At 46.3% G+C, this 23,212-nt stretch overlaps 1 protein-coding gene and 1 long non-coding RNA gene across 4 annotated transcripts in view; one reads left to right on the forward strand and one right to left on the reverse strand.

The window, feature by feature from the left end:
• The first annotated feature begins 654 nt into the window (after positions 1–654).
• LOC309337378 overlaps positions 655–23,212 on the forward strand; it is a 101,100-nt gene continuing 78,542 nt past the window's right edge. Inside the window, exons 1-2 of the long non-coding RNA XR_014154230.1 lie at positions 655–1,717; positions 14,841–15,582. This is a non-coding gene — a long non-coding RNA (uncharacterized lncRNA). The remainder of the gene's footprint in view (positions 1,718–14,840; positions 15,583–23,212) is intronic.
• LOC309336842 (L-amino-acid oxidase-like) overlaps positions 16,550–23,212 on the reverse strand; it is a 28,376-nt gene continuing 21,713 nt past the window's right edge. For 2 of the 3 annotated variants that reach the window (XM_081853248.1, XM_081853249.1), the window contains exons 5-8: positions 21,167–21,368; positions 19,452–19,520; positions 18,181–18,317; positions 16,550–17,492 (exon numbers count right to left, since the gene is read on the reverse strand). In XM_081853248.1, the coding sequence (XP_081709374.1) occupies positions 16,622–17,492; positions 18,181–18,317; positions 19,452–19,520; positions 21,167–21,368 (1,279 nt within the window). In that variant the 3' untranslated portion in view covers positions 16,550–16,621. The remainder of the gene's footprint in view (positions 17,493–18,180; positions 18,318–19,451; positions 19,521–21,166; positions 21,369–23,212) is intronic. The other variant, XM_081853250.1, reaches the window with a different exon arrangement.

The following is a 23,212-nucleotide window of genomic DNA, read 5'->3' on the forward strand; positions in this document are numbered from 1 at the left end:
TTTTCCCCCAAGGCATCACTTGTCCTGATCTTTCTCACAGCTCTTAATTTTTTTAAAAAATACATTTTTAAAAAATAGATTTTTCAGTATCGTTCCAATAACAGCCTCGTTATAACAATGCCCACCTTAATTTGCTGGTGTGGAAAGATAGGTGCTGGGTGCTGGGAGCTTAACGCCGTTTTCCAGGTCAAAAGTTGGTCGCGATTTCGTAGAGCTTAATTATGGCCAAGGCGAGGTGAGGCGACTACTTCAGGTGGCAGGATCCACAGGGACAACAGATTCAGCCTCCAAGGAGCACATCGCCCACTGGTGGCAGCAACAGCTGCGGTGCACTCCTTGGAGACCAGATCTGCCCCCTCCCCAATGCCACCTCTACAGTGGTTTCTTGGCCATTGGTTGGTCTCCTCCCATCCTTGTTCCTGGTGTAGATCTTTATTTCCCCCTTCTTCCTGATGTAGATCTTCACTCACCCCTCTCCTTGGCGAAGGAGGTGGGCCCACACCATTTTGTGGTTCATCTCAGGTGCTAAAATATAGCCCTGATTATTGCAAAGAGCCTGGTTCACATTTTACATACAGAGTCATAGAATTGTAGAGTTGGAAGGGACCCTGCCCCCCTCAAGGTTCATCTAGTCCAACCCCCTGCAATGAGGAATCTCAGCTAGAGCATCCATAACTGAAACAATTTAGGGCTCAAGAACCCTCTGACCTCGGTTCAGAGAAAGTGATGACTCTTTCTTCCTCGGAAGAGGTTCAGTTCCTCGGAACTCACCTCTGCATCTGATTTGGTAATTTCTTGTTCTACAGCCCCTGAAGGAGACTCTGAATGTATTGCGTCAGAAACAGCCGTGTGGCTATTGCAGATCCACGAGAAGCAATGCAGAATCGGCCCGGCAGTCCACTGCCTTAGGCTTGTCTCAGCAGCCCTGTGTAATCAAGACCTGGAGGGCTGACCTTGATCCTGTAACGTGATAATATAATCAAAGAGCATCGTGTTGCAACGTGGGCTGGAGGAGGATGTGCAGTTTAGGACATCTGCATTTTTATCAGGAGGAGGACCTGCATAGATCTCCACGTTGGCCAACCCCAAGTTGATGAACAGTTGCCATAGACTAGAAGAGGGACTGAACCAAAGGGCAAGGCTAGCCACAGAGACTAAACAGAGGTTGGGTTGCCATCTGCCAGGGGTTCTTCAGCTGTGATTCTTGCATAGCAAGGGGTTGGACCCTTGAGGTCCCTTTCCAGCTGTGAAAGTCTATGATTTTATGTCCAGCAGGAACAGGATGGGTTTTGCAGGATGGTCTGGGCTGTCAGGGGAGATTCTCCAACAGAATCCGGAACTGGACCAGCAAAGCCAAGCAAGGAGCATCTTCCCAGAGTTGTTGCACCAGCGCCGGTCCTGCACTTTGGAAGTTAACAGTCCGCCAACGGCAGGGGCTATGGAGGGCCCTGATGGTGGACCCTGCAGTTCTGCAACAAGAAGTCCAAGCCTTCGTTTGTCTGGTGAATTGCTGGTGTTAATGTCTTATCACTATGTGAAAAGGCGTCTTATCGAAAAAAGCCCCCTGGTAATCTGTATGTGGACATACAGACCGCATATGCAGACCTACATGTGCAAAGATGCTAGAGGATAACTTTGGATTCAGAGACCATGAACCATATTTGAGATGATGCGCTTTTGGATCCCCTACCTCTCTCCCTTCCTTTATTGGATGAAGGTATGCTTTTATTACTATATAAACGAATAATAATAATAATAGTGCAATTTTGCTAATAAGTATAATACTGAGGGACGCGGGTGGCGCTGTGGGTTAAACCACAGAGCCTAGGACGTGCCGATCAGAAGGTCGGCGGTTAGAATCCTGCTCCTGCCAACCTAGCAGTTCGAAAGCACGTCAGAGTGCAAGTAGATAAATAGGTACTGCTCCAGCGGGAAGGTAAACGGCGTTTCTGTGCGCTGCTCTGGTTTGCCAGAAGCAGCTTAGTCATGCTGGCCACATGACCCGGAAGCTGTACGCCCGCTCCCTCGCCCAATAAAGCGAGATGAGCGCCACAACCCCAGAGTCGGCCATGACTGGACCTAATGGTCAGGGGTCCCTTTACCTTATAATACTGAGGAGTTTCATAGTGGGATTGACTGCCCCACCACATTAGGGGACAAAGGAGGGGTGCCAGTCTGAGGGCTAATAATAATAATAATAATAATTTATTTATACCCCACCAGTCTGGCTGGGTTTCCCCAGCCACTCAGGGCAGCTCCCAGCAGAATATTAAAATCACGATAAAACATCAAACATTAAAAATTTCCCTAAACAGGGCTGCCTTCAGTTGTCTTCTAAAAGTCAGATAGTTGTTTATTTCCTTGACATCTGATGGGAGGGCTTTCCACAGGGCGGGCGCCACCACCGAGAAGGCCCTCTGCCTGGTTCCCTGTAACCTCACTTCTCGCAGTGAGGGAACCGCCAGAAGGCCCTTGGAGCTGGACCTCAGTGTACGCTCCTTCAGGTATACAGGGCTGAGGATGTTTGGGGCTTTAAAGGTCAGCACCAACACTTTGAATTGTGCTCGGAAACATACTGGGAGCCACTCAGTGGCGTAGCGTGGGGGGTGCAGGGGGAGCCGGCCGCACCGGGCGCAACGTCTGGGGGTTAGGGTTAGGGGGCGCAAATCCACGGGTTAGGGGGCGCAAATCCACGGGTTAGGGGGTGCAAATTACTTGCCTTGCCCCGGGAGCTGACAACCCACGCTATGCCACTGGAGCCACTGACCTTTCCCCAGTTGCTCACTGGTCACTGACCCAATTTTCTGTTGGGGGAGGAGTTGCCAGTGGAATAAACAAACAATAATGCAGAGGCAAGTGGAGACAGCACACTTTTCATTCCCATTGTGGTGCTGAGCTGAGCTGAGCAGGGAGGGTTAAACCTCATTCCCCCAGCCCAGCACTATGATGGGGGGGGGAATCACATCTCTCCACTCACCATATTGATAGTCTGAAGAATTGGGGGCCTCTACCCTTCTTCCTCAGCTGATGAGGTGAGGAAGGGGGCTGTGTTTGCATTTGTGTGTGTGTACATGCCTGGGATCATGTGTGACCTGTTATTAGCATGGCCAGGAACAAAACCTTACATGCAAGACAATAGCCAAACCTTGGGGCAATTCCTTTTTTCTTTTCGTAGTGGAAGCTGCTGATTAACATGGAATTCTAAAGGAAATGAGTCAAGGCCAGATTATTAAACTGAAGAGCTACATGTGCTGTAAGTGTTAGGCAAACCACAAACTGGAAGAGAAAAGGAATGACTCAGAGAGTGTTCCCATCACCCCTTCGATAGCTCAGCTGGTAGAGCGGAGGACTGTAGAGTACTACTGTAGTCATCCTTAGGTCGCTGGTTCGATTCCGGCTCGAAGGAGGAATTATTTTCCTTCTTCTTGGGACAAAGGCTGAGGATGCCTTTGAGGGGGCGGTGAAGCAAAACTGCAGCCTGATATTGCAGAGGCAAAATCTGTTGAACCTGCCATGTGTTGTTTAATTATATTTGTAAGGTGACTTGGGCATTGGCAGTTTTTACCATCCAAAACAGACGGTGTAAACTGAAAGGTTCATATACTGCTAGGTGTGGAATTGTGTTGTGTGGTAGCCAGACCAGAATTTGACATTCTGGAAATTTTTCAGGGACGATAAAACAACCACCACCTTTATAAGTACCAATCACACTTTACTGCTGCGGCATGTGAGCTTTCAGATGACACAGAACTCTTCCTCGTTCTTTTTTAAAGGCAGAAAAATATGTTTACGATAGAGAACATGGTATGAAGCCAGGGAACAGAAATCTGTGTTTGAGATGCAGGACAATTATTAAATTAATAAGCCCTGGCTGCAGTTTGCTTCAGTCTTAAGAGGAGAATGGAGGAAGCTCATTGCAGATGAATTAAGGCAATTTCTCCTGATTTCTTGGCACAAAATGTGTGCAGATGTTATATGGTGATTATCATCATGATGATTATCTCCAGTGGGCGTGCAGTGAATTTTTTTGTAGGGGAACAGTTGAGGCCAGAGGTGTTTTTACATGAGTAGAATGTAAAAGATTGAGGTTGAACTCTGACAAGACAGAAGTACTGTTTTGGGAGGAGAAGGGGCGGGCGGGTATGGGGGACTCCCTGGTTCTGAATGGGTAATGAAGGTGTGCTTTATTGCATGAAGGACATCTCCCAGCATCTACCTGAATGGATGAGATCTGCACAAAAAATGATGACAGTCTGGAAGGAACCTAAGACAGGGCTTAGGATAGGGGTAGCCAATGCAGTGGTGTCCAGATGTTGTTGGACTCCAACTCCCATAATCCCCAACCAGCATAGCCATAGGATGATAGGGATTTGAGTCCAGGAGTCATCTTCTATATGAACCTTTAATTTAAAAAAGCATTGTTGTTGTTGTTTAGTCGTGTCCGACTCTTCGTGGCCCCATGGACCAGAGCACGCCAGGCACTCCTGTCTTCCACTGCCTCCCACAGTTTGGTCAAACTCATGCTGGTAGCTTCGAGAACACTGTCCAGCCATCTCGTCCTCTGTCGTCCCCTTCTCCTTGTGCCCTCCATCTTTCCCAACATCAGGGTCTTTTCCAGGGAGTCTTCTCTTCTCGTGAGGTGGCCAAAGTATTGGAGCCTCAGCTTCAGGATCTGTCCTTCCAGTGAGCACTCAGGGCTGATTTCCTTCAGAATGGATAGGTTTGATCTTCTTGCAGTTCATACATTTGATTAACACTTTTTTATGATACAAGAAGATATTATCCAGAGATCTCTCCATCTCTCCTATGATCCCCCTCTTCAAAGACCTTCACTGGCTTCATTAGAATTCTTGTTCCTTATTGTTTATGTGCGGAGCTCTCATTCACAAAGGCGAGGTGCATTTCATCAAACAAAAATAGCTCATGGGCCCTGCCCTCAGGCTTGCAACCTCAAGGGCTAAACCAGGTGTGCCACAAGAGATCCGTGAATAGAATGTTCCACTTTAAAATAACATCAATATCTGCTGATGCTGTTAAAAGGTGGTGTATAAACAGAGGGAAAGAAAGAATTCAAAGCAGAGAAGAGAGTTTGGAGAGAAGAAACAGGAAGTGCAGAGAAAGGAGTGCTGCAATGTCAGAGGCTATTATTATTTTTATTGTTATTACAAGTTATTACCCTGCCCTAGGTCTCAGGGTGGGTTATAACACAACATGAACATTAAAACACAATAATACACAATATTAAAAACACTGTTGAAGACAACTTAACATTACAAAAACAAGGTGGAACCTAAGATATTTGAAATATAATGAAAGGAGATGGCAAATTCTCTCTTCATAAGAGAGAGAAGGATGATTTTTTATAATAAAAAAACCCCAAACTTATTTGATTTCACTTCCCATAAAATATATCAAAGCGATTTCCCTGCAGAAACACCAACAATAAAGAAAATGAAAACAATCCCATAAATGCACAAACAATTCCACCTTTTAAAGCAATCCCATATAAAAAAAATAATTCAATGTGTGTAAATGATTTAAACCATTCCATATATGCAGTAAAAACAAGTAAAAACCACTCCATCTGTGCAAATCATTAAAAACAATGTCACATGTCAGAACAGTTTCAAACCCAGTACAGACAATACACAGTGAAAGTGACAAGAATTAGCAATTGAAGCTACAGTGGTACCTCAGGTTACATACGCTTCAGGTTACATACGCTTCAGGTTACAGCCTCTGCTAACCCAGAAATAGTGCTTCAGGTTAAGAACTTTGCTTCAGGATGAGAACAGAAATCATGCTCCGGCGGCGCAGCAGCAGCAGGAGGCCCCATTAGCTAAAGTGGTGCTTCAGGTTAAGAACAGTTTCAGGTTAAGTACGGATCTCCGGAACGAATTAAGTACTTAACCCGAGGTAGCACTGTATTTCTATGAAAGGGAAGGGAAGAATAAATGATAATACAAGTATTATATCCCACCTCAAATTTGTCCATTAAGTCATCAGCTAGTCATCACCCACAACTGAAACTACCCACAACTGAAACTAAGTGCACTTTGTACCCATATATCTTTTTTAAAACTTTGCCTCACCCCACCATCCCACCTTATTGGTGATATATAAATTGTATTGTCCTTGGGACAGAGACCTGCATTTCCCCATCTGCAATTCAGTTACATGACTACTACCACTTATTATAATTACTTGAGTCTTAATATCGCTCTTTGAGTTCTGCAGACTGCAGTTTGGGATTCACATGCTCCATCTTGGTAGAGTATGTCACTCTTAAGCTCAGGGTTCAAGAGCCACATTGAGCAAAAGATCCCTGCATTGCAGAGGTTTGGACTAGATGACCCTCAGGTTCCCAGCAGGGCTCTTCAGATGTGCAATAAGGGAAGGGGTTGTGCTTGTCTGGGTGCAGATCTTTGGAATGCACTGGCTTTCGCTAAGCTTCACAACCATCAATAATAAGCATAAGAATGTTGTCATTTCTATGTCTCTGACGATGCACCTTGCATGGTTCATTGTTTTCAAAAGAACCCGATTTGCAGCTTTCAAACTTCCTCTTAAGTTGTTTAGTTCCTTCCAGGACGGAAATGCTTCCCTCGTGTATCACGTCTGTGGAATGCCACGAAAGCGATCAGTACCCTTGCCATCCCTTGAGCTCACTTCAGAGGCAGCAAACATAATAATAACTCACAGCTATTTCTGTCTCTGTCCGTCTGCACATCAGCTAATTAACTTTCCTGGCATGCTTGGGCGATAGTTTTATTGCTCATTTTATAGGCGGAGACACTGAGGCTCTGAAATGACCAGCCCAGAATTTTAGTTGTTGACAACTTTATTGAAAGATTGGGGTGGGGGAGGAAATGGAAACCCTAATTTACAGAGGAGGATGTATTGTAGCTCAAATAGTGCTCGGAAGACTGCAGTGCCCTGGAGCACTGGAGATTCTGAAGGGGACAGCGCAATAATGCAGTATCTTTAAAATAGCAACGCAAAATAAATTGGATGGGGTAAGGACTAAGACTGGGCCGCGGGTGGCGCTGTGGGTAAAACCTCAGCGCCTAGGACTTGCCGATCGCATGGTCAGTGGTTCGAATCCCCGCAGCGGGGTGAGCTCCCGTCGTTCGGTCCCAGCTCCTGCCCACCTAGCAGTTCGAAAGCATCCCTAAGTGCAAGTAGATAAATAGGTACCGCTTTGTAGCGGGAAGGTAAACGGCGTTTCCGTGTGCTGCCCTGGTGCCGGTTTGCCGGAGCAGCGTCGTCACGCTGGCCACGTGACCCGGAAGTGTCTGCAGACAGCGCTGGCTCCCGGCCTCTAGAGTGAGATGAGCGCACAACCCTAGAATCTAGAATCTGTCAAGTCACCTTCAAAGGTAGCCCTATGTAGAGCGCATTGCAGTAGTCCAAGCGAGAGATAACCAGAGCATGCACCACTCTGGCGAGACAGTCTGCGGGCAGGTAGGGTCTCAGCCTGCGAACCAGATGGAGCTGATAAACAGCTGCCCTGGACACAGAATTGACCTGCGCCTCCATTGACAGCTGTGAGTACAAAATGACTCCCAGGTTGCGCACCTGGTCCTTCAAGGGCACAGTTACCTCATTCAGGACCAGGGAGTTGGGGTTAGCTCAGTGCTAGAGCGTCTGCCTTGCAAGCCGAAGGCCTCAGCTTCAATCCCCAGCATCTCCAGCTAGGCTTGGGAGAGGCTCCCTGTCTGTTAATCCTGGAGGAGCCGCTGCCAATCAGTGTAGAGAATACTGAGCTAGATGGACCAATGACCTGACTCAGTATAGGCAGATTCCTGTATTCCTATGCACTTCTTTAAATGGTAGCAACTGTGATGAAAATGGCAATGGAAGGCCAAAGTTTTGGGCTTTTTAGTGTGGAGAAAAGAGGCAAGAGATGACACAAGATGGACGTTCATAAAAGTATGCAGGCATGGAGAAAGAGGTGAGAGAAAATTTCTTCTCCCTCTCTCCTAATAATAATAATAATAATAATAATAATTTATTATTTGTACCCCGCCCATCTGACTAGTTTTCCCCAGCCACTCTGGGCGGCTTCCAACTAAAGATTAAAAATACATCAAAATGTCACACATTAAAAACTTCCCTGAACAGGGCTGCCTTAGGATGTTTTCTAAATGTCTGGTAGTTGTTTATCTCTTTGACATCTGATGGGAGGGCGTTCCACAGGGCTGGCGCCACCACCGAGAAGGCCCTCTGCCTGGTTCCCTGTAACCTCGCTTCTCGCAGGGAGGGAACCGCCAGAAGGCCCTCGGCTCTGGACCTCAGTGTCTGGGCTGAATGATGGGGGTGGAGACACGCCTTCAAGTATACTGGACCGAGGCCGTTTAGGGCTTTAAAGGTCAACACCATCTCCTAACGCTCGAACTCACGCGCATCCCATGAAGCTGAATGTTAGAAGCTTCTGTAGAAAGAAAAGGAAGTACTTTGTCACACAGTTAAACTATGGAACTCACTTCCACAGGAGGCAGCAATGGTCACCAACTGAGATGGCTTTCTAAAAACTAAGGCAAATTCATGGAGGAGGGGGTTATCAATGGCTAATGGCCATTATGGCTATGGTCTGCCTCCAAAGCTAAAGACAGTAAAATAATAATAATAATAATAATAATAATAATAATAATAATAATAATAATAATTTATTACTTATACCCCACCCATCTGGCTGGGCCTCCCCAGCCACTCTGGGCAGCTTCCAACAGGATATTAAAAACACAATAAAAGATCAAACATAAAGATACTTCCCTAAATGTAATGTTTCCGATTCCAATTGCTGGAAACCACAGGAGGGGAAAATGCTTTTGTGCTCGGATCCTGACAAAGGTGCCAGAGACCTTTTTTTGCTGTGACCTGCTCCCTGCTTTTGTGGCCTGGGACTGGGAGGGTGTGGCCTCGACTGACTCCACCTACAAATATGGCTACCAATCAGGTAGCCCCATCATGGGGTTATTTACTTTAAGGGCTTTTTCCTGGGATCAATATTAAGTTTGAGGGATGCATTTTTAATTAATTAATTTTTTTGCTGCTCTCCGGATTATGTATTTTTATCATTAGGCTTTCCAGCGGTGGACTCCCCGATTTTACTGCATATTTATTAATACGAGAGGTTTCCACTAGCCTGTTGTTTACGGCTGTTTTTCCCTTTTCGACTCGTCTTGTCACTGTTGTTGTTGTGATTAATTTCTTACACACCCTTTGCCCTAAGGTCCTAGGGCATGCGGCGACAATTTAGAAGACAACATGTAAATTGGTTTCAACAAATTGCGGCCACAAGTATAGGGTGGCTCCTAAAAGATGTACATCTCAAGTGTCAGAGGGCAGGGTAAAGAGGGGCCAGTGAATTACCATATTTTTCGCTCCATAAGGCGCACCGGACCATAAGGTGCACCTAGTTTTTAGAGGGCGAAATCAAGGGGAAAAAAATATTCCCCCCCCCCAGCACCAAAGAGCAAAGAAGCCAAGACAGCAAGCAGGATCCATCCCGCTCCCTGTCTTGGCTTCTTTAGCGGTCTATGGCAGAAGCCAAGACAGCCGGCGGGATGGATCCTGCTCACTGTCTTGGCTTCTTTAGCCGCGTGCAGCCTCTCCCGGCTGGAGAAGTTGTGCACGGCTATGGCAATTCCACCACCTCCCGCAAAAGTCCACAGGAGCCGTGCACCCTTTAAGGAGTGCGCGGCTCCTGCGGGCTTTTCTACGAGGAGGGAGAAGGGACTGACTGGCCACGTCAGTCCCTTCTCCCTTCTGGGGAAAAGCCCACAGTAGCCGCACGGAGCTTGTGTGCGGCTCTTGGGGGCTTTTCCTGCCTGCCTCCCTCCTGCATCCACTCCATAAGACGCACACACATTTCCCCTTACCTTTTAGGAGGGAAAAAGTGCGTCTTATGGACTGAAAAATACGGTAGGTAAAGTTTGTAGTGCTGGGAGCCGCCTTGAGATTGGTTTCCAATGGAAAGGCACCATACAAATAACTGAGGATGATGGCTGCAGCTTACAGCCTCTTCCTCGGCAGTTCTGGCTGCCCACTGGGTCCACCAATAAATAATAATAATAATAATAATAATAATAATAATAATAATAATAATAATAATTTATTTTATTTGTATCCCGCCCTCCCCAGCCGAGGCTGGGCTCAGAGCGGCTAACATCATAAAAACAACACAATATGCATAAAAACAGACATCAATTAATTAAAAAACATCTTAAAATTAATTCAGACAAGTTAAAATCTGGGCAGGTGGCAGACACCCAGACAGGAAGAGCTTTATGAGCAATGGCGCATGTTTCGTTTTTATTATTTAGCTCTGCCACCCCCAGTGCTCTGTCCCCTTGGTTCCTGGCTCCCCTTTCTGTCAGCTGCCCTGACTCACTTTCCTCTCAACATTGGTCTTTTGTAGAACAGGTGACGCACTCTCACAGGCCCTTATGTAAGGCCCGATGTTTCAGCTGTGACATTCCGGTAAGACCAGAAAGGTCAGGCTTTCTGGAACGTCCCCGTTGCATAATCACAACACAACCAGAGATGCAAGAATTCTCCCTCCCATGATCACAGCTTACCTGTGCCTCTTTGATTTCTGATAAGATGAGGTAAGAGGGCCAGTGCCTTGGGAAAAAGGGCACCTGCATTGTGGGGGAGCAATTAGCAAGATAATTGATGATGTTAATTCCCCCCAGCGACTGGCAACGGTGCCTCCTGATCTCCCAGAGGTTTGCTAAAGCTTGTTAAAAGTCAGTTGAGGTTTGCGACTCAGAGCCTTGTGAGAGGTGCAATCAGCAAGACGGTGGCTCATTTTATAAAAATCTTCCTATCAAATGAGTCCTCTGAGGTTATGTGGCTTGCCTCAGGGGTTTTTCAATATCCAGCAGGATTCCTGGGTTCTTAGCTGCTGGTGTGACACCAATAGACATCTGACATCTTTTCCCTATCGCTGCATCTCCATGCAGGGAGACGTTGGTCTTTCAGAGAAGCCCTTCCAGGAGCTGGTTTTCATATGTACAATTGCTCTGCAATCCATGTAAATCAGGGTTGGGGGAAAAACCCATAACCATTCAGATATTATAACAAAGCAATCCAAACTGCAGGACCTATGCCATACACTTTGTTATATGCTGAGTGAATTGAATCCCCCTGCCCCCCGAACTTCAGGCTTTATATACATTATTTACACAATGGGTCCCGTGTGATTGGCTGACTCCGCTTCCCTCCTGGAGCCTGATTGGACTGTTGTTGCATTCTAGGATCCTCCTGACCCAATAGGCTGATTAACTTCCTCCTGGAGCCTGATTGGGCTGCTCCTGCAGGCCAATCTGGTTGTTGCATTCTAGGATTCTACCTGCCTATTGTTCTAGGATCCTAGCTCAGTACATAAAACCCTTCAACATTTCTCCAATGAAAATAGGGATGTTCTAAGGCAAAGCGGGTGGTGCTGTGGGTTAAACCACAGAGCCTAGGACTTGCCGATCAGAAGGTCGGCGGTTTGAATCCGGTGAGCTCCCATTGTTCAGTCCCTGCTCCTGCCAACCTAGCAGTTCAAAGGCATGAAGTGCAAGTAGATAAATAGGTACCGCTCCGGTGGGAAGGTAAACGGCGTTTCCGTGCGCTCCTCTGGTTCGCCAGAAGTGGCTTAGTCATGATGGCCACATGACCCGGAAGATGTACGCCGGCTCCCTTGGCCAATAAAGCGAGATGAGCGCCGCAACCCCAGAGTCGGCCACAACTGAACCTAATGGTCAGAGGTCCCTTTACCTTTAAGGAAAAGCGGGACATTCTGGGATCAAATCAGAAACTGGGATGGCTTCTGTAAATTTGGGACTGTCCCTGGGAAATAAGGATTACTTGGAAGGTCTGCTATGCTGGTGTAAGTCCATTACCCCAGCTCAGCATTTTGCCTGAAAAACGTACGTCAGCATGATTTACACCAGCATAAATCCCCCAAAAGAAGCATTTCGGGAGTGGGACGGGGCAAGGAGAGACTGAGTCATGTGGCCTAGGGCCCAGCTTGGTCCATGCTCACCAGCTGTCTCAGCTGGCAGTAGGAGCTTCTGAACCAAGTTTGGAATAGGGGCAACTTACGATGCTGGAGGCGACTCTTGAGAGTCCCATGGACTGCAAGAAGATCAAACCTATCCATTCTGAAGGAAATCAGCCCTGAGTGCTCACTGGAAGGACAGATCCTGAAGCTGAGACTCCAATACTTTGGCCATCTCATGAGAAGAGAAGACTCCCTGGAAAAGACCCTGATGTTGGGAAAGATGGAGGGCACAAGGAGAAGGGGACGACAGAGGACGAGATAGTTGGACAGTGTTCGCGAAGCTACAAACATGAGTCTGACCAAACTGCGGGAGGCAGTGGAAGACAGGAGTGCCTGGCGTGCTCTGGTCCATGGGGTCACGAAGAGTCGGACACAACTAAACGACTAAACAACAACATCGATGACCTTACTTATGCTGCCTTCCTATAGTTAGGATTGTAACTCATCGTTACAAGCACAACTCCCAAATCCCCATTACTTACTGCCAATCTAAGTACCTGTAACAAGAGAGACTTCCACGGTCTACACAAGGCCTCCAGCACACATTGCTTCTGCTCTGCTGTTGTTTTCCCTGTGTTGGATTTTAGATTGTAAGCTCACTGGGGGCAGGGACTGTCTTGTTATGCTTTCGAGCGATATGCACATTGATGGTGTAATAAAGCAACAATAAACATGAATGCCTTTTCAAAATGTGCTCTATTTATCTGTAAGGTCATAGCTATCCCACTAGCAGCATTGCACAGATGGTCCTCAGTCTTTTATCAGTTTCACCTTTCTGTTTTTATATAGCACCATTGCAATGGACTAAGCCTTTCTTGATGGCTGAGTGGGGAAGGAGGAAGAGCCTCACTGTTAATTCACTGAGGCAAGGCATTCCCTGCTTCCAGCTGAAATATAAGCTATGGGGACCATATGGAAAGACTCTTCAGTTTGGGGAAGAAAGCTGCCGGGTGAGCTTTGCAAGATTTTGTGAACAGCAGCATGTTGTTGTTGTTTAGTCGTGTCTGACTCTTCATGACCCCATGGACCAGAGCACGCCAGACACTTCTGTCTTCCACTGCCTCCCGCAGTTTGGTCAAACTCATGCTGGTAGCTTCGAGAACACTGTCCAACCATCTTGTCCTCTGTCGTCCCCTTCTCCTTGTGCCCTCAATCTTTCCCAGCATCAGGGTCTTATCCAGGGAGTCTTCTCTTCTCATGAGGTGGCCAAAGTATTGGAGCCTCAGCTTCAGGATCTGTCCTTCCAGTGAGCACTCAGGGCTGATTTTCTTCAGAATGGAGAGGTTTGATCTTCTTGCAGTCCATGGGACTCTCAAGAGTCTCCTCCAGCACCATAATTCAAAAGCATCAATTCTTCGGCGATCAGCCTTCTTTATGGTCCAGCTCTCACTTCCATACATCACTACTGGGAAAACCATAGCTTTTACTATACGGACCTTTGTTGGCAATATGATGTCTCTGCTTTTTAAGAACAGCAGCACAGAGTGGCACAAAACCTTGGAGTCCCCCCCCCCCACACTGCCGAAAACATTGAATGCTGCACAACCCCTTTTGCACTTGTTTCCTGATCTTCCTCTGCCAAGATGCAACCCGAACATTTTCAAGCCTTCCCTGACAACCGTTTGTTATTTTTAAAGAAATCTAAACGACGAAAGAAGATTGTCAAGATGCCAGACAACATACTTGCATACTGGGAAACCACAAATGGAACGAAACTATGCAGAGCCTAGTTTATCATGTGACATAGCATCATGGATCATGGCCTTTTCTCACCACCCCAGACGGAAGGTGATAAGGCAATCACAGGTTATTGAGTAATCTAGGGAATCTCCTTTTGTGTTTCCAAAGGAAGACTTGGGCAAATAATGCACTGAGCATAACACAGCAGTGAGCAGAAGGCAGCCCACCAATAAACCATGCTCTGATTTCCAGAGGACCACCTTGTGGAGCATAGGAAGCTGTTTGACTTTGGGTCCATTTAAATCCATATTGTCTACACTGACTGGCAGGGCTCACCAAGATTTCCGGGGGGGGGGGCAATCCCAGCTCAACCTGGACATGCCAGTGGCAATTGTACCTAGTACCATCTGCATGCATATCCACTGAGTTGAAGTCCATTCCCAGCTTGCTGTTGTGGGGATTATTATTATTATTTTTGCAAAAGTTGGCTTATATAGAGCTTGGTCCGAGACATGTAATTATGGCAGAGTGCATACACAGGATCAACTTGTTCCAGATCAGTTAAGCCTTAACTGCTGAGAGACTCTGAGCATGCTCTTGAGTTTTGTAAACTTAAAATAATTAAAGGAGCACACAGGGATTCTGAAATATACTCAGAGTCGAGTGTGGATTTCAAGCTCTTTATTCAGCTCATAGTAATGAGGAATCGAAGTTCCTCATTATTTACACAATGGGCCCCACGTGATTGGTCAGTTCCGGGATTCTCCTGTAGGCCAATCAGGTTGCGGATTCACTTCCACCTGGAGTTGGATTGGGTGGCTCCAGCGGACCAATCAGATTGCTGCATTCTGGATTCTATTGTTCTAGGACCAATCAGACTGCTGCAATTTGGATCCTATTCAATTCAGTACACAACAGATTCCCAAATAAAACAAACTGATCCACATTTCTTCAAAACCTTCACAAGAAGTTGACTGTTTTCTTTTAATAGTTTAACTTTTTAAACATTCCACAAGAGGAGGGTGCCTGCAGGTTCCTTTAAAAAAAAAAGCTTTGTGAGTTTAGTTTTTCTTTCTTTCTCTCTCTACATTTTTCATTTCAGCTTTAAAGTGAATCTTAAGAGAGCTTCAGCATCATGCACAATAAGAGAATGTGTCGGTATTCCAGAGTTCTTCGTTTTATCTGTAAAATGTGACTTTGACAGTACAGCGGGTCCTTATCTGAGAGTTGTTGTTTGCAGATGACAGCACACTCTGAGGAAGCTCTGCCAAGACTAATGGACTGTTTCGCCCAAGCCCACAGGGAGTTAGGCCTCACCATCAGCCTGACGAAGACCAACAACATCCTGGGACATCTGAAGTGGTAGGTGGTTCTTTCTACCTGGCTTCCACCATAACCAGCAACCTTTCTGTCAATGCTGAGCTGGGCAATGTCACCCAGTAAATGGGCATGACAAAACACACCCCATGGTGCAATAAATGTTGTGGTGTGCCAATGCCATTTGTAGAGCAAACAGACGCACAGGACCCAAGGGTGTTGTTTAGGCATTTAGATGGATAATTTTTGACAGCTTACATGGATGAGAGTTTAAAGCTACACCTACCATAAATTAGTCCAACTATTAAAGGTACAGGAGCCCTGCTCTGGCTGCTTGCTGGGGTTGGGGAGGGCTGTTTTATAGGATCTGGTGTTTCAGGTTTCACAACTGGTTATCAATAAATGGGAGCGATATCGCCTGCTTTTCTTAGGCATGGCCCCAGTGCTCTCATGTTGCAACAGCCACATCTGAATTAGAAGAAGAGGAGTTTGGATTTGATATCCCGCTTTATCACTCCCCTTAAGGAGTCTCAAAGCGGCTCACATTCTCCTTTCCCTTCCTCCCCCACAACAAACACTCTGTGAGGTGAGTGGGGCTGAGAGACTTCAAAGAAGTGTGACTAGCCCAAGGTCACCCAGCAGCTGCATGTGGAGGAGCGGGGATGCGAACCCGGTTCCCCAGATTACGAGACTACCACTCTTAACCACTACACCACATTGGCTCTCTCTCACACTGAATTATCTCTGGCAAAGATTGGCAGAAATTGAAGGTAGGAAGTCAACAGCAGAGAAATATGCAAGCCCCAAAGTGCTCGCTTTCGTGTGATCTGATGCATAACAGCAGTGACCAGAGGAGGAAGGATTGCTGGGAGGACTGCAGAAAGAAGATGTGCCATGAAGCACCTGCCGCAGCACAACCGGACACTTTCATCTGCCCTAGCTGCAACAAAACATGTCTCTCCCATATCAGCCTCTACAGCCACAGCAGTGGCTTGATAATCTCTCATACACACACAGAGAGAGAGTTTTTTGATGCTTTCTCCACCCTGGATTGGCCACATGTGTCTATAGAGTAGCCAATCAGGGTCAAAGCAAAAACAGGATGTCATCACTTAGCTAGTACAAATTAGGTATCTGATGACATTGCTGCAATCAAGTGAGGCATGCAAGAATGAGGATGACACTTCCTAGATGAGTCACATGGATGATTCCAACCAACTGGCAAGCATGACACTTCTATTGTGTTACGTAGCCAAACACATCTGATTATGTGATACGTGATAACATTACGAAGGGCGACGGAGGTCAATTTGAAGCGTTGCAAAGCCACATCTGGAAGATCCCCACCTGACTGACAAAAACTGAAGATGTGCACTCAGAGGTAGAGGCTTATTCAAAAGACCTGAGTGGGGGCAACTTAAAAGAGCAGGGGAACCGTTTCGCAAGGGCTTACAGAATAATATTCCATGTGTTTTCAAACACTGATGAAAACGATTCAGATGAGTCACCTTTATTTATTTACTCACTGCTTCTGAATTTGTAAAGGCGGCATAGCCTTACAACGGATCAAGGAGGTTTACAAACTTCCGAGCCATCCCCTTGATCACCAAAAATGCCTGTCTGGTGACCACAGCCCTGTGCCCCTGCGTGCCGGTGGACATCCCTGGCTGCCCTCAGGGCTGATTTCATCGCAGTGTCAATCCAACCATGTGGCAAAGCCGTGTGCTCTCCGGCAAAATAGACCCTCCCCTCCTTGTGGGCGAGGGCCTCAGCGTGTTCGCTCAGCTGGTAAGGCCTGAAGAGGGTGAAGGCCCCCATGGCGTGGGGGTCCAAGTTCCATTTTTTGACCACCCACCGGCTGCAAAGATGCCTCAGCTCTTCCAGGGGGCGTTGGTGGATAGTGGACAAGTCCCTCAGAACCACCTCGACAGCCTGTTGGGGGCTGAGGGGGGCGAAAAACTCCGAGTCGTCCCCGTAAGTCTGGGAGCCCAGGATGACCCCCAGGCCGCTGGAGAAGTTGCGGTTAGGGTAAGTGGTGACCCTGGAGGGCAGGTCACTGATGGAGGTTCCACCGTAGATCTCTTCTCCTTCTTCCTCCCAAAACTTCTTAGTGCAGGCCAAGGCCACTTTGGTGGCTCCTGTGGAGCGCAGAGAACGGAGCGCCTGGGTCTTGGCAGGCGAGAGGGGAGGGTGGAAGCGGATGAGGCGTGTGGCCTCTGCCGTGGACGTGACGATGACGTAGTCAGCCAGGATGGTGCCCGGTGAGGCCAGGGAGCTGGAAGGATGGTAGAGCACCGAAACCGTGTCCCCTTCTCTGAGGATCTCCGTCACGGTGCTGTTGAGCATCACGGTGCCAGCTGGGAGCGACTGGTGAATAGCCCTGGGCAGCATATCGAACCCGCCAGCGATCTCATCGTACCTGTAGGTCAAGAAAAGACTGGAGAAGTCATTTCTGCTAGACATGCTCATTCAACTACCAGGTGTGTGTGTGTGTGTGTGTGTGTGTGTGTGTGTGTGTGTTTATTTATTTATTTATTTATTGAATTTATATACAGTGGAATATTGGTTCTCGAACTTAATTCGTTCCGGAAGTCCGTTCGACTCTCGAAATGTCCTAGACATGTGGGTAGGGGAGTGGGATTGCTCACACTGGCCCTCCACACCTTCTGATCCCTTCACCCATTCCCATGTGTTTAGCAGAATAAAAAGGTAAAGGGACCCCTGACCATTAGGTCCAGTTGTGGCCGACTCTGGGGTTGTGGCGCTCATCTCGCTTTATTGGCTGAGGGAGCCGGCGTACAGCTTCCGGGTCATGTGGCCAGCATGACTAAGCCACTTATAGCGAACCAGAGCAGCGCATGGAAATGCCGTTTACCTTCCCGCTGGAGTGATACCTATTTATCTACTTGCACTTTGACGTGCTTTCGAACTGCTTTCGAACTGCTAAGAGCTCACCCCGTCGCGGGGATTCAAACCGCCGACCTTCTGATCAGCAAGTCCTAGGCTCTGTGGTTTAACCCACAGCACCACCCGCGCCCCAGTTTAGCAGAGTACTGAAAAGTAAATTCCCCTTCATGGGGAATTTCTCCCAGGGAGCCAGCACCAATGCAACCGGCTTTCATTACCTCTTTTCACGGGTAAACAGGAAAACTTCTCGGAGGAATTCAATGAAACTGCGGGAAAACTCCGCGCTCAGGTTAATCAGGTCTCCAATCATTCGGACGGCTGCGTGGCTTAGATTTCCCTTTTCGATCAGATATGCCTGTGAAGGTGGAAGAGTATATGAGGAATAATATGGCTGCGTTCAAGTGGAAATATTGATAGAGCTTAAACACATCTTTGCCTAAAATTCAAAGGCTGCCGTATACCCTAAATTAAAAACAACTAAGCTAACAACTTTTGAAAACCGTGTTCCAAATTTCAACATACAGTGGTGCCTCGCAAGACGAAATTAATCCGTTCCGTGAGGCTCTTCGTATAGTGGTCTTTTCGTCTTGCAAAGCAAGCCCATTGACAGCTTAGCGGATTAGCGCTATTAGCGGCTTAGCGGCTTTTAGCGATCAGCTGTTAAGCGGCTTATCAGCGGATCAGCTGATAAGCGGCTTAGCGGCTTAGGAAAAGGGGGGGGAAGGGAAAAAACCCGCAGGAACTCGCAAGACATTTTCGTCTTGCGAAGCAAGCCCATAGGGAAATTCGTTTTGCGAAGCGCCTCCAAAACGGAAAACCCTTTCGTCTAGCGGGTTTTCCGTCTTGCGAGGCGTTTGTCTTGCAGGGCACCACTGTAGACGTTTCAGTGTCAAAACTCAAATGATGAGTTTTCCTTGTGAAAGCTTAACAATTTTCCGTCCCACTTCTCAAAGCATGAGTTTTATTCCAAAATCCAAATTTCAGGTGTTGACTTTTAAAAAATTGTACTCTGGACTTTGAAATCGAATGTTTCGAAATAATTGAATTCAATTAAACAAACTGGCTTTTTTTTTATTGCAGTCATTATACACATGGTAGCACTCTGCTGCCCCCTGGTGGCAGAAATGCAAGGTTTTTGCAAACCTACTTGAACTTGGGCCAATGTTGGCTTGAAGTTTAGTTTGGCCAGAACAGACTCATATGAATTATGAATGGATGGAGAGGTCTGCACTTAACAGTGCCAAACCAGGCATGGAACTGCCACTGCTCTGTGTCCCTTTGCTATTTCCAATAGCCAGTAAAGTGAGATGGGGCTGGAGAGATGCAAATCACAGCACTGCACAAGCAAGAACATTTCCATGTCTTCTTGTGCATCATCGAATGGGGCTCTCAATTGCACAAAGTAATGTAATATATATAAAAAGAGGGAGAAGCAGATCCGTGCCACAAACAGCAAATATCACCCACGTATATCAATAAAACCGAGCACCTTGAGAGAATAGGCATCGTATTTTTCAAGCACATGGCTGCAGTTTGATCTCGCCAAGTCCTCTTCTATCTGAAGGGCACAAACGAAGACGGGTTATTGTAGGACTATGAATGGCAAAGTGTGTCCTCCTTTTCTCCCCATCAACCTCAGGTTTAGAGAAACAGAAGGTTCAATAATAATAATAATAATAATAATAATAATAATAATGATGATGTTAGACTTCAGCCAAATATCACATTGTTTACAACATAAAATAAAAACAAAAATAAATAAAAAACTGCTTCAGCCTTGTATACCTGGAGGAGCATCTCCACTCGCACTGAGATCCAGCTCCCAGGGCCTTCTGATCGTTCCTCATTGCAAGAGGTGAGGCTACAGGGAACCAGGCAGAGGGCCTTCTCAGTAGTGGCACCCGCCTTGTGGAATGCCCTCTTATCAAATGTCTTTTTTCTTTTTAAATAATATTTATTCAAATTTTAAGGATTACAAAGAGAAAAATAGAAAAAACAAAATAAAAATAAAAAATACAGAAAATATAATACAAAAATACAAACAATTTGAAAAAAGAAAAAAGAGAGAGAGGAAAAAAGAAAAAACAGCTCAAACTTTTACATAACTTTCTTTCCTTTACTTATTTCCTTGACCTCCTCACACCTCCCTTTTTTGTATTCTAATTCAATTAGATATTTCAGCAAATCCTTTCTAGCTTTGTTTTTATCCTAATAATTTATCTTAATATACTGTAATTTTACATTCTCGTCTTTCTCCAATTAAAAAATCAATTTTTACCTAATCCTTTATATCATTTGTGCTAAAACCACATTACTTCATTCCAACATCCTTCTAACATTCCTTAATTTTGCAATGTTTCTGTAAATAAACTTTGAATTTTTTCCAATCTTCTTCCACCAACTCTTCACCTTGGTCTCGGATTCAGCCAGTCATTTCCGCCAGTTCCATATAGTCCATCATCATCAAATGTCAAGCAGATAAACAGCTATGTGATTTTAAAAGACATCTGAAGGCAGCCCTGTTTTAGAGAAGTTTTTAGTGTTTGATGTTGCATTGTGTTTTTGCTATTTTTTGTTGTTGGGAGCCACCCATATGTTCTAGGTCTAACTGAATTATCACTGTCGAGACTTCTTACATTTCACTTCCCTCCTGCACCACTGTGTACAACTATGCCCCTTTACAGACCTCTCTCTCTCTCTCTCTCTCTCTCTCTCTCTGTGTGTGTGTGTGTGTGTGTGTCTGTGTGAGTATCGTCTTCCAAAGCAACTACTCTATTCCGAACTTAAAAATGGAAAGCGTATTGATGGTGGTCAACAAAAGAGGTTTAAAGACTGTCTCAAGGCAAATCTTAAAAAATGCAGTACAAATACTGACAACTGGGAAACCCTGGCCTGCGAGAGCTCCAGTTGGAGAACAGCCTTTACCAAAGTTGTCATTTGAAGACACTCAAACTCAGGACGCAAGGGAGAAACGTGCTAAGAGGAAGGCACACTTGGCAAATCCACACCGTGATCAACTCCTGTCTGGAAACCAATGTCCCCACTGTGGAAGGATGTGTAGATCCAGAATCTGTTGGCAACTGTGTTCACAAACACACGCATGCACACACACTCTCTCATTTATTTCATAAAATTTATATGCTACTTGATGGTTTTTTAAAAAAAACCCACACACCTCAAAGCGGTTTACAAAAAGAAACTCACCGGTTTCAACGCTTCATAATACAGCTCCACAGCAGACTTCCCACATTCGGAGGGATCTACAGGGTATCCCAGAATGTCTGGATTCTTCTCCACCTCTTTGACTCTGGCTCGGATATTGTTCACCAGGTACCAGGCGTTGCCATTGCCATCTGAATAATGGTTTAATTTCAGGCCATATTTTGCAACATATTCCCGGACAATTCTGCATGGAGGTAGAGAGAGCCAATGGGCGGATCAGAGGGGAAGAGTCGGAGGAAGGATGGTTAACAGAGGGGAAGAATGGGTATTAAACATAAAGGGGTGTGTTTATTATGCCAGTAGTCTTTGATTTCCTGTGTTTTTCTTCATAGTTTGTTCCCTTATTGTGCCTCCTGTTCCATTGCCACGGTCTGCCAGGGTCTGACCCATGTCCCACCAGAGACTTTACTGTATAAGGTGGAGAACTTTGACAAGGAAAGGGTTCAGGAAACTTCCGCAGAGAACCACCACCATCTCATTCACAGGTTGGTCCTCATCCATGACAGGGCCTTTTCAGTGGTGGTCCCCAGGTTGTGGAATGTGCTACACAGTGAGGTGTTCCTGTCTCCATCATGGAGGGATTTGAAAAGGTTCCTGCTTACACAGGAATTTGGTGTCTGAAGAATACTGTTCCTGGCAAACTCGAGATGGATGTGTGTTTTTCACTGCAGTTGCTTTTAGAACGTTTAAAATTGTAACACCTTTTAGATGTTTTTAATTATTTTTTAGAATGTTTTGATCTGTTTTATAACATTTCTCTTTGTTCCTGTTTTTAAATTGTATACATGTTTGCCACCCTGGACTCCTTAGAAGAAGGGCAGGGTATAAATTAGATAAACAGGCAAAAAACAAACAAACCCAAACACACCAGAGGCCTTCTGGAAACACAGGCCTCCACCTTTCCCTGCAGTATCTCTGTCTTTCCAACCTCCCAGAAGCAGGGTTCCCTGCAATACTTCTCTTGTCCCAACCTCACAGAAGCCAAAGACTTTAAAATAAGCTGAGGGCCCTTTAACTACCTGGCCAGCGCCTCTAGGCTGACAGAGCCTACTAGGTTTGATCAGCCTACACAAGGCTTCCCTTGGTACTAGCTCTCTGCACAGACAACATTTCAGGTAGCCGCTTGCCTTAGCAGGACTCAGTGGAGCTGTCCAAGGTGCTGAAAGTTTATCACTTCCTCTGCGAGCTTCCCACTCCCACAGAACTGGACAGTCGCTGGCTAGGTTGCAACCTGGAGAGTTGCCTTTAAATTCTGCTGCTGGAATAGGAGATGTAATGGATGTGGCTTCTCCCCCGCCCCCAGTATCCTCCTACCCACTCATCCCACACCTGCTGTAACAAGCTGGATCCCAGGTGGGAAAGGGTGTGGACTGGAGGAAAACAAAACAGGGGGAAGCCCCAACTGTCTCTTCTCCTGATTCAAGAGCGGAAACAAAGTTAGAAGGGGAATATCTCTAGCTTGCAACTTGGCAATCATATGGCCTGTTGCTGGAGCAATCTCTTTCTTTCTTTCTTTCTTTCTTTCTTTCTTTCTGTCTGTCTGTCTGTCTGTCTGTCTGTCTGTCTGTCTGTCTGTCTGTCTCTTTCCCCCCCAAAAGCTGCTTCCAAATATTCTGTCACACTCTAGCATGACCAAGAAGCACAGCCCCAGAAACAGAAAGGCTGAATTCATAATGGCAAGAGATAAGGAAGAGGTTCAACTCTTACCCAGTCGTGTCAGTGTACCTTTGCATCCTGACATATGGGGGAATGGCTGTCATCCATTTCTATGGGGGAAAGGTAAAGTGCTACATTTGGGGACTGAGGGCAGCACATGCCCTCTCCCTCTGAAACTGGACACTCCACTTCTGCTGACTTTGATCGTGCAGGGGAAGTTGTAGTGCGGAAGAGCCAGCGTGGTGTAATGGTTAGAGTGTCGGACTAGGACCTGGGAGACCAGGGTTCAAATCTCCACTCAGCCACAAAGTTCACTGGGCCTCTCAGCCTAACCTACCTCACAATGTTGTTGTGGGGATTAAATGGGGAAGG

The sequence above is a fragment of the Podarcis erhardii genome, assembly GCF_964252035.2.
Source record: "Podarcis erhardii genome assembly, chromosome: 2".
In the NCBI taxonomy this organism is placed as follows: Eukaryota; Metazoa; Chordata; class Lepidosauria; order Squamata; family Lacertidae; genus Podarcis; species Podarcis erhardii.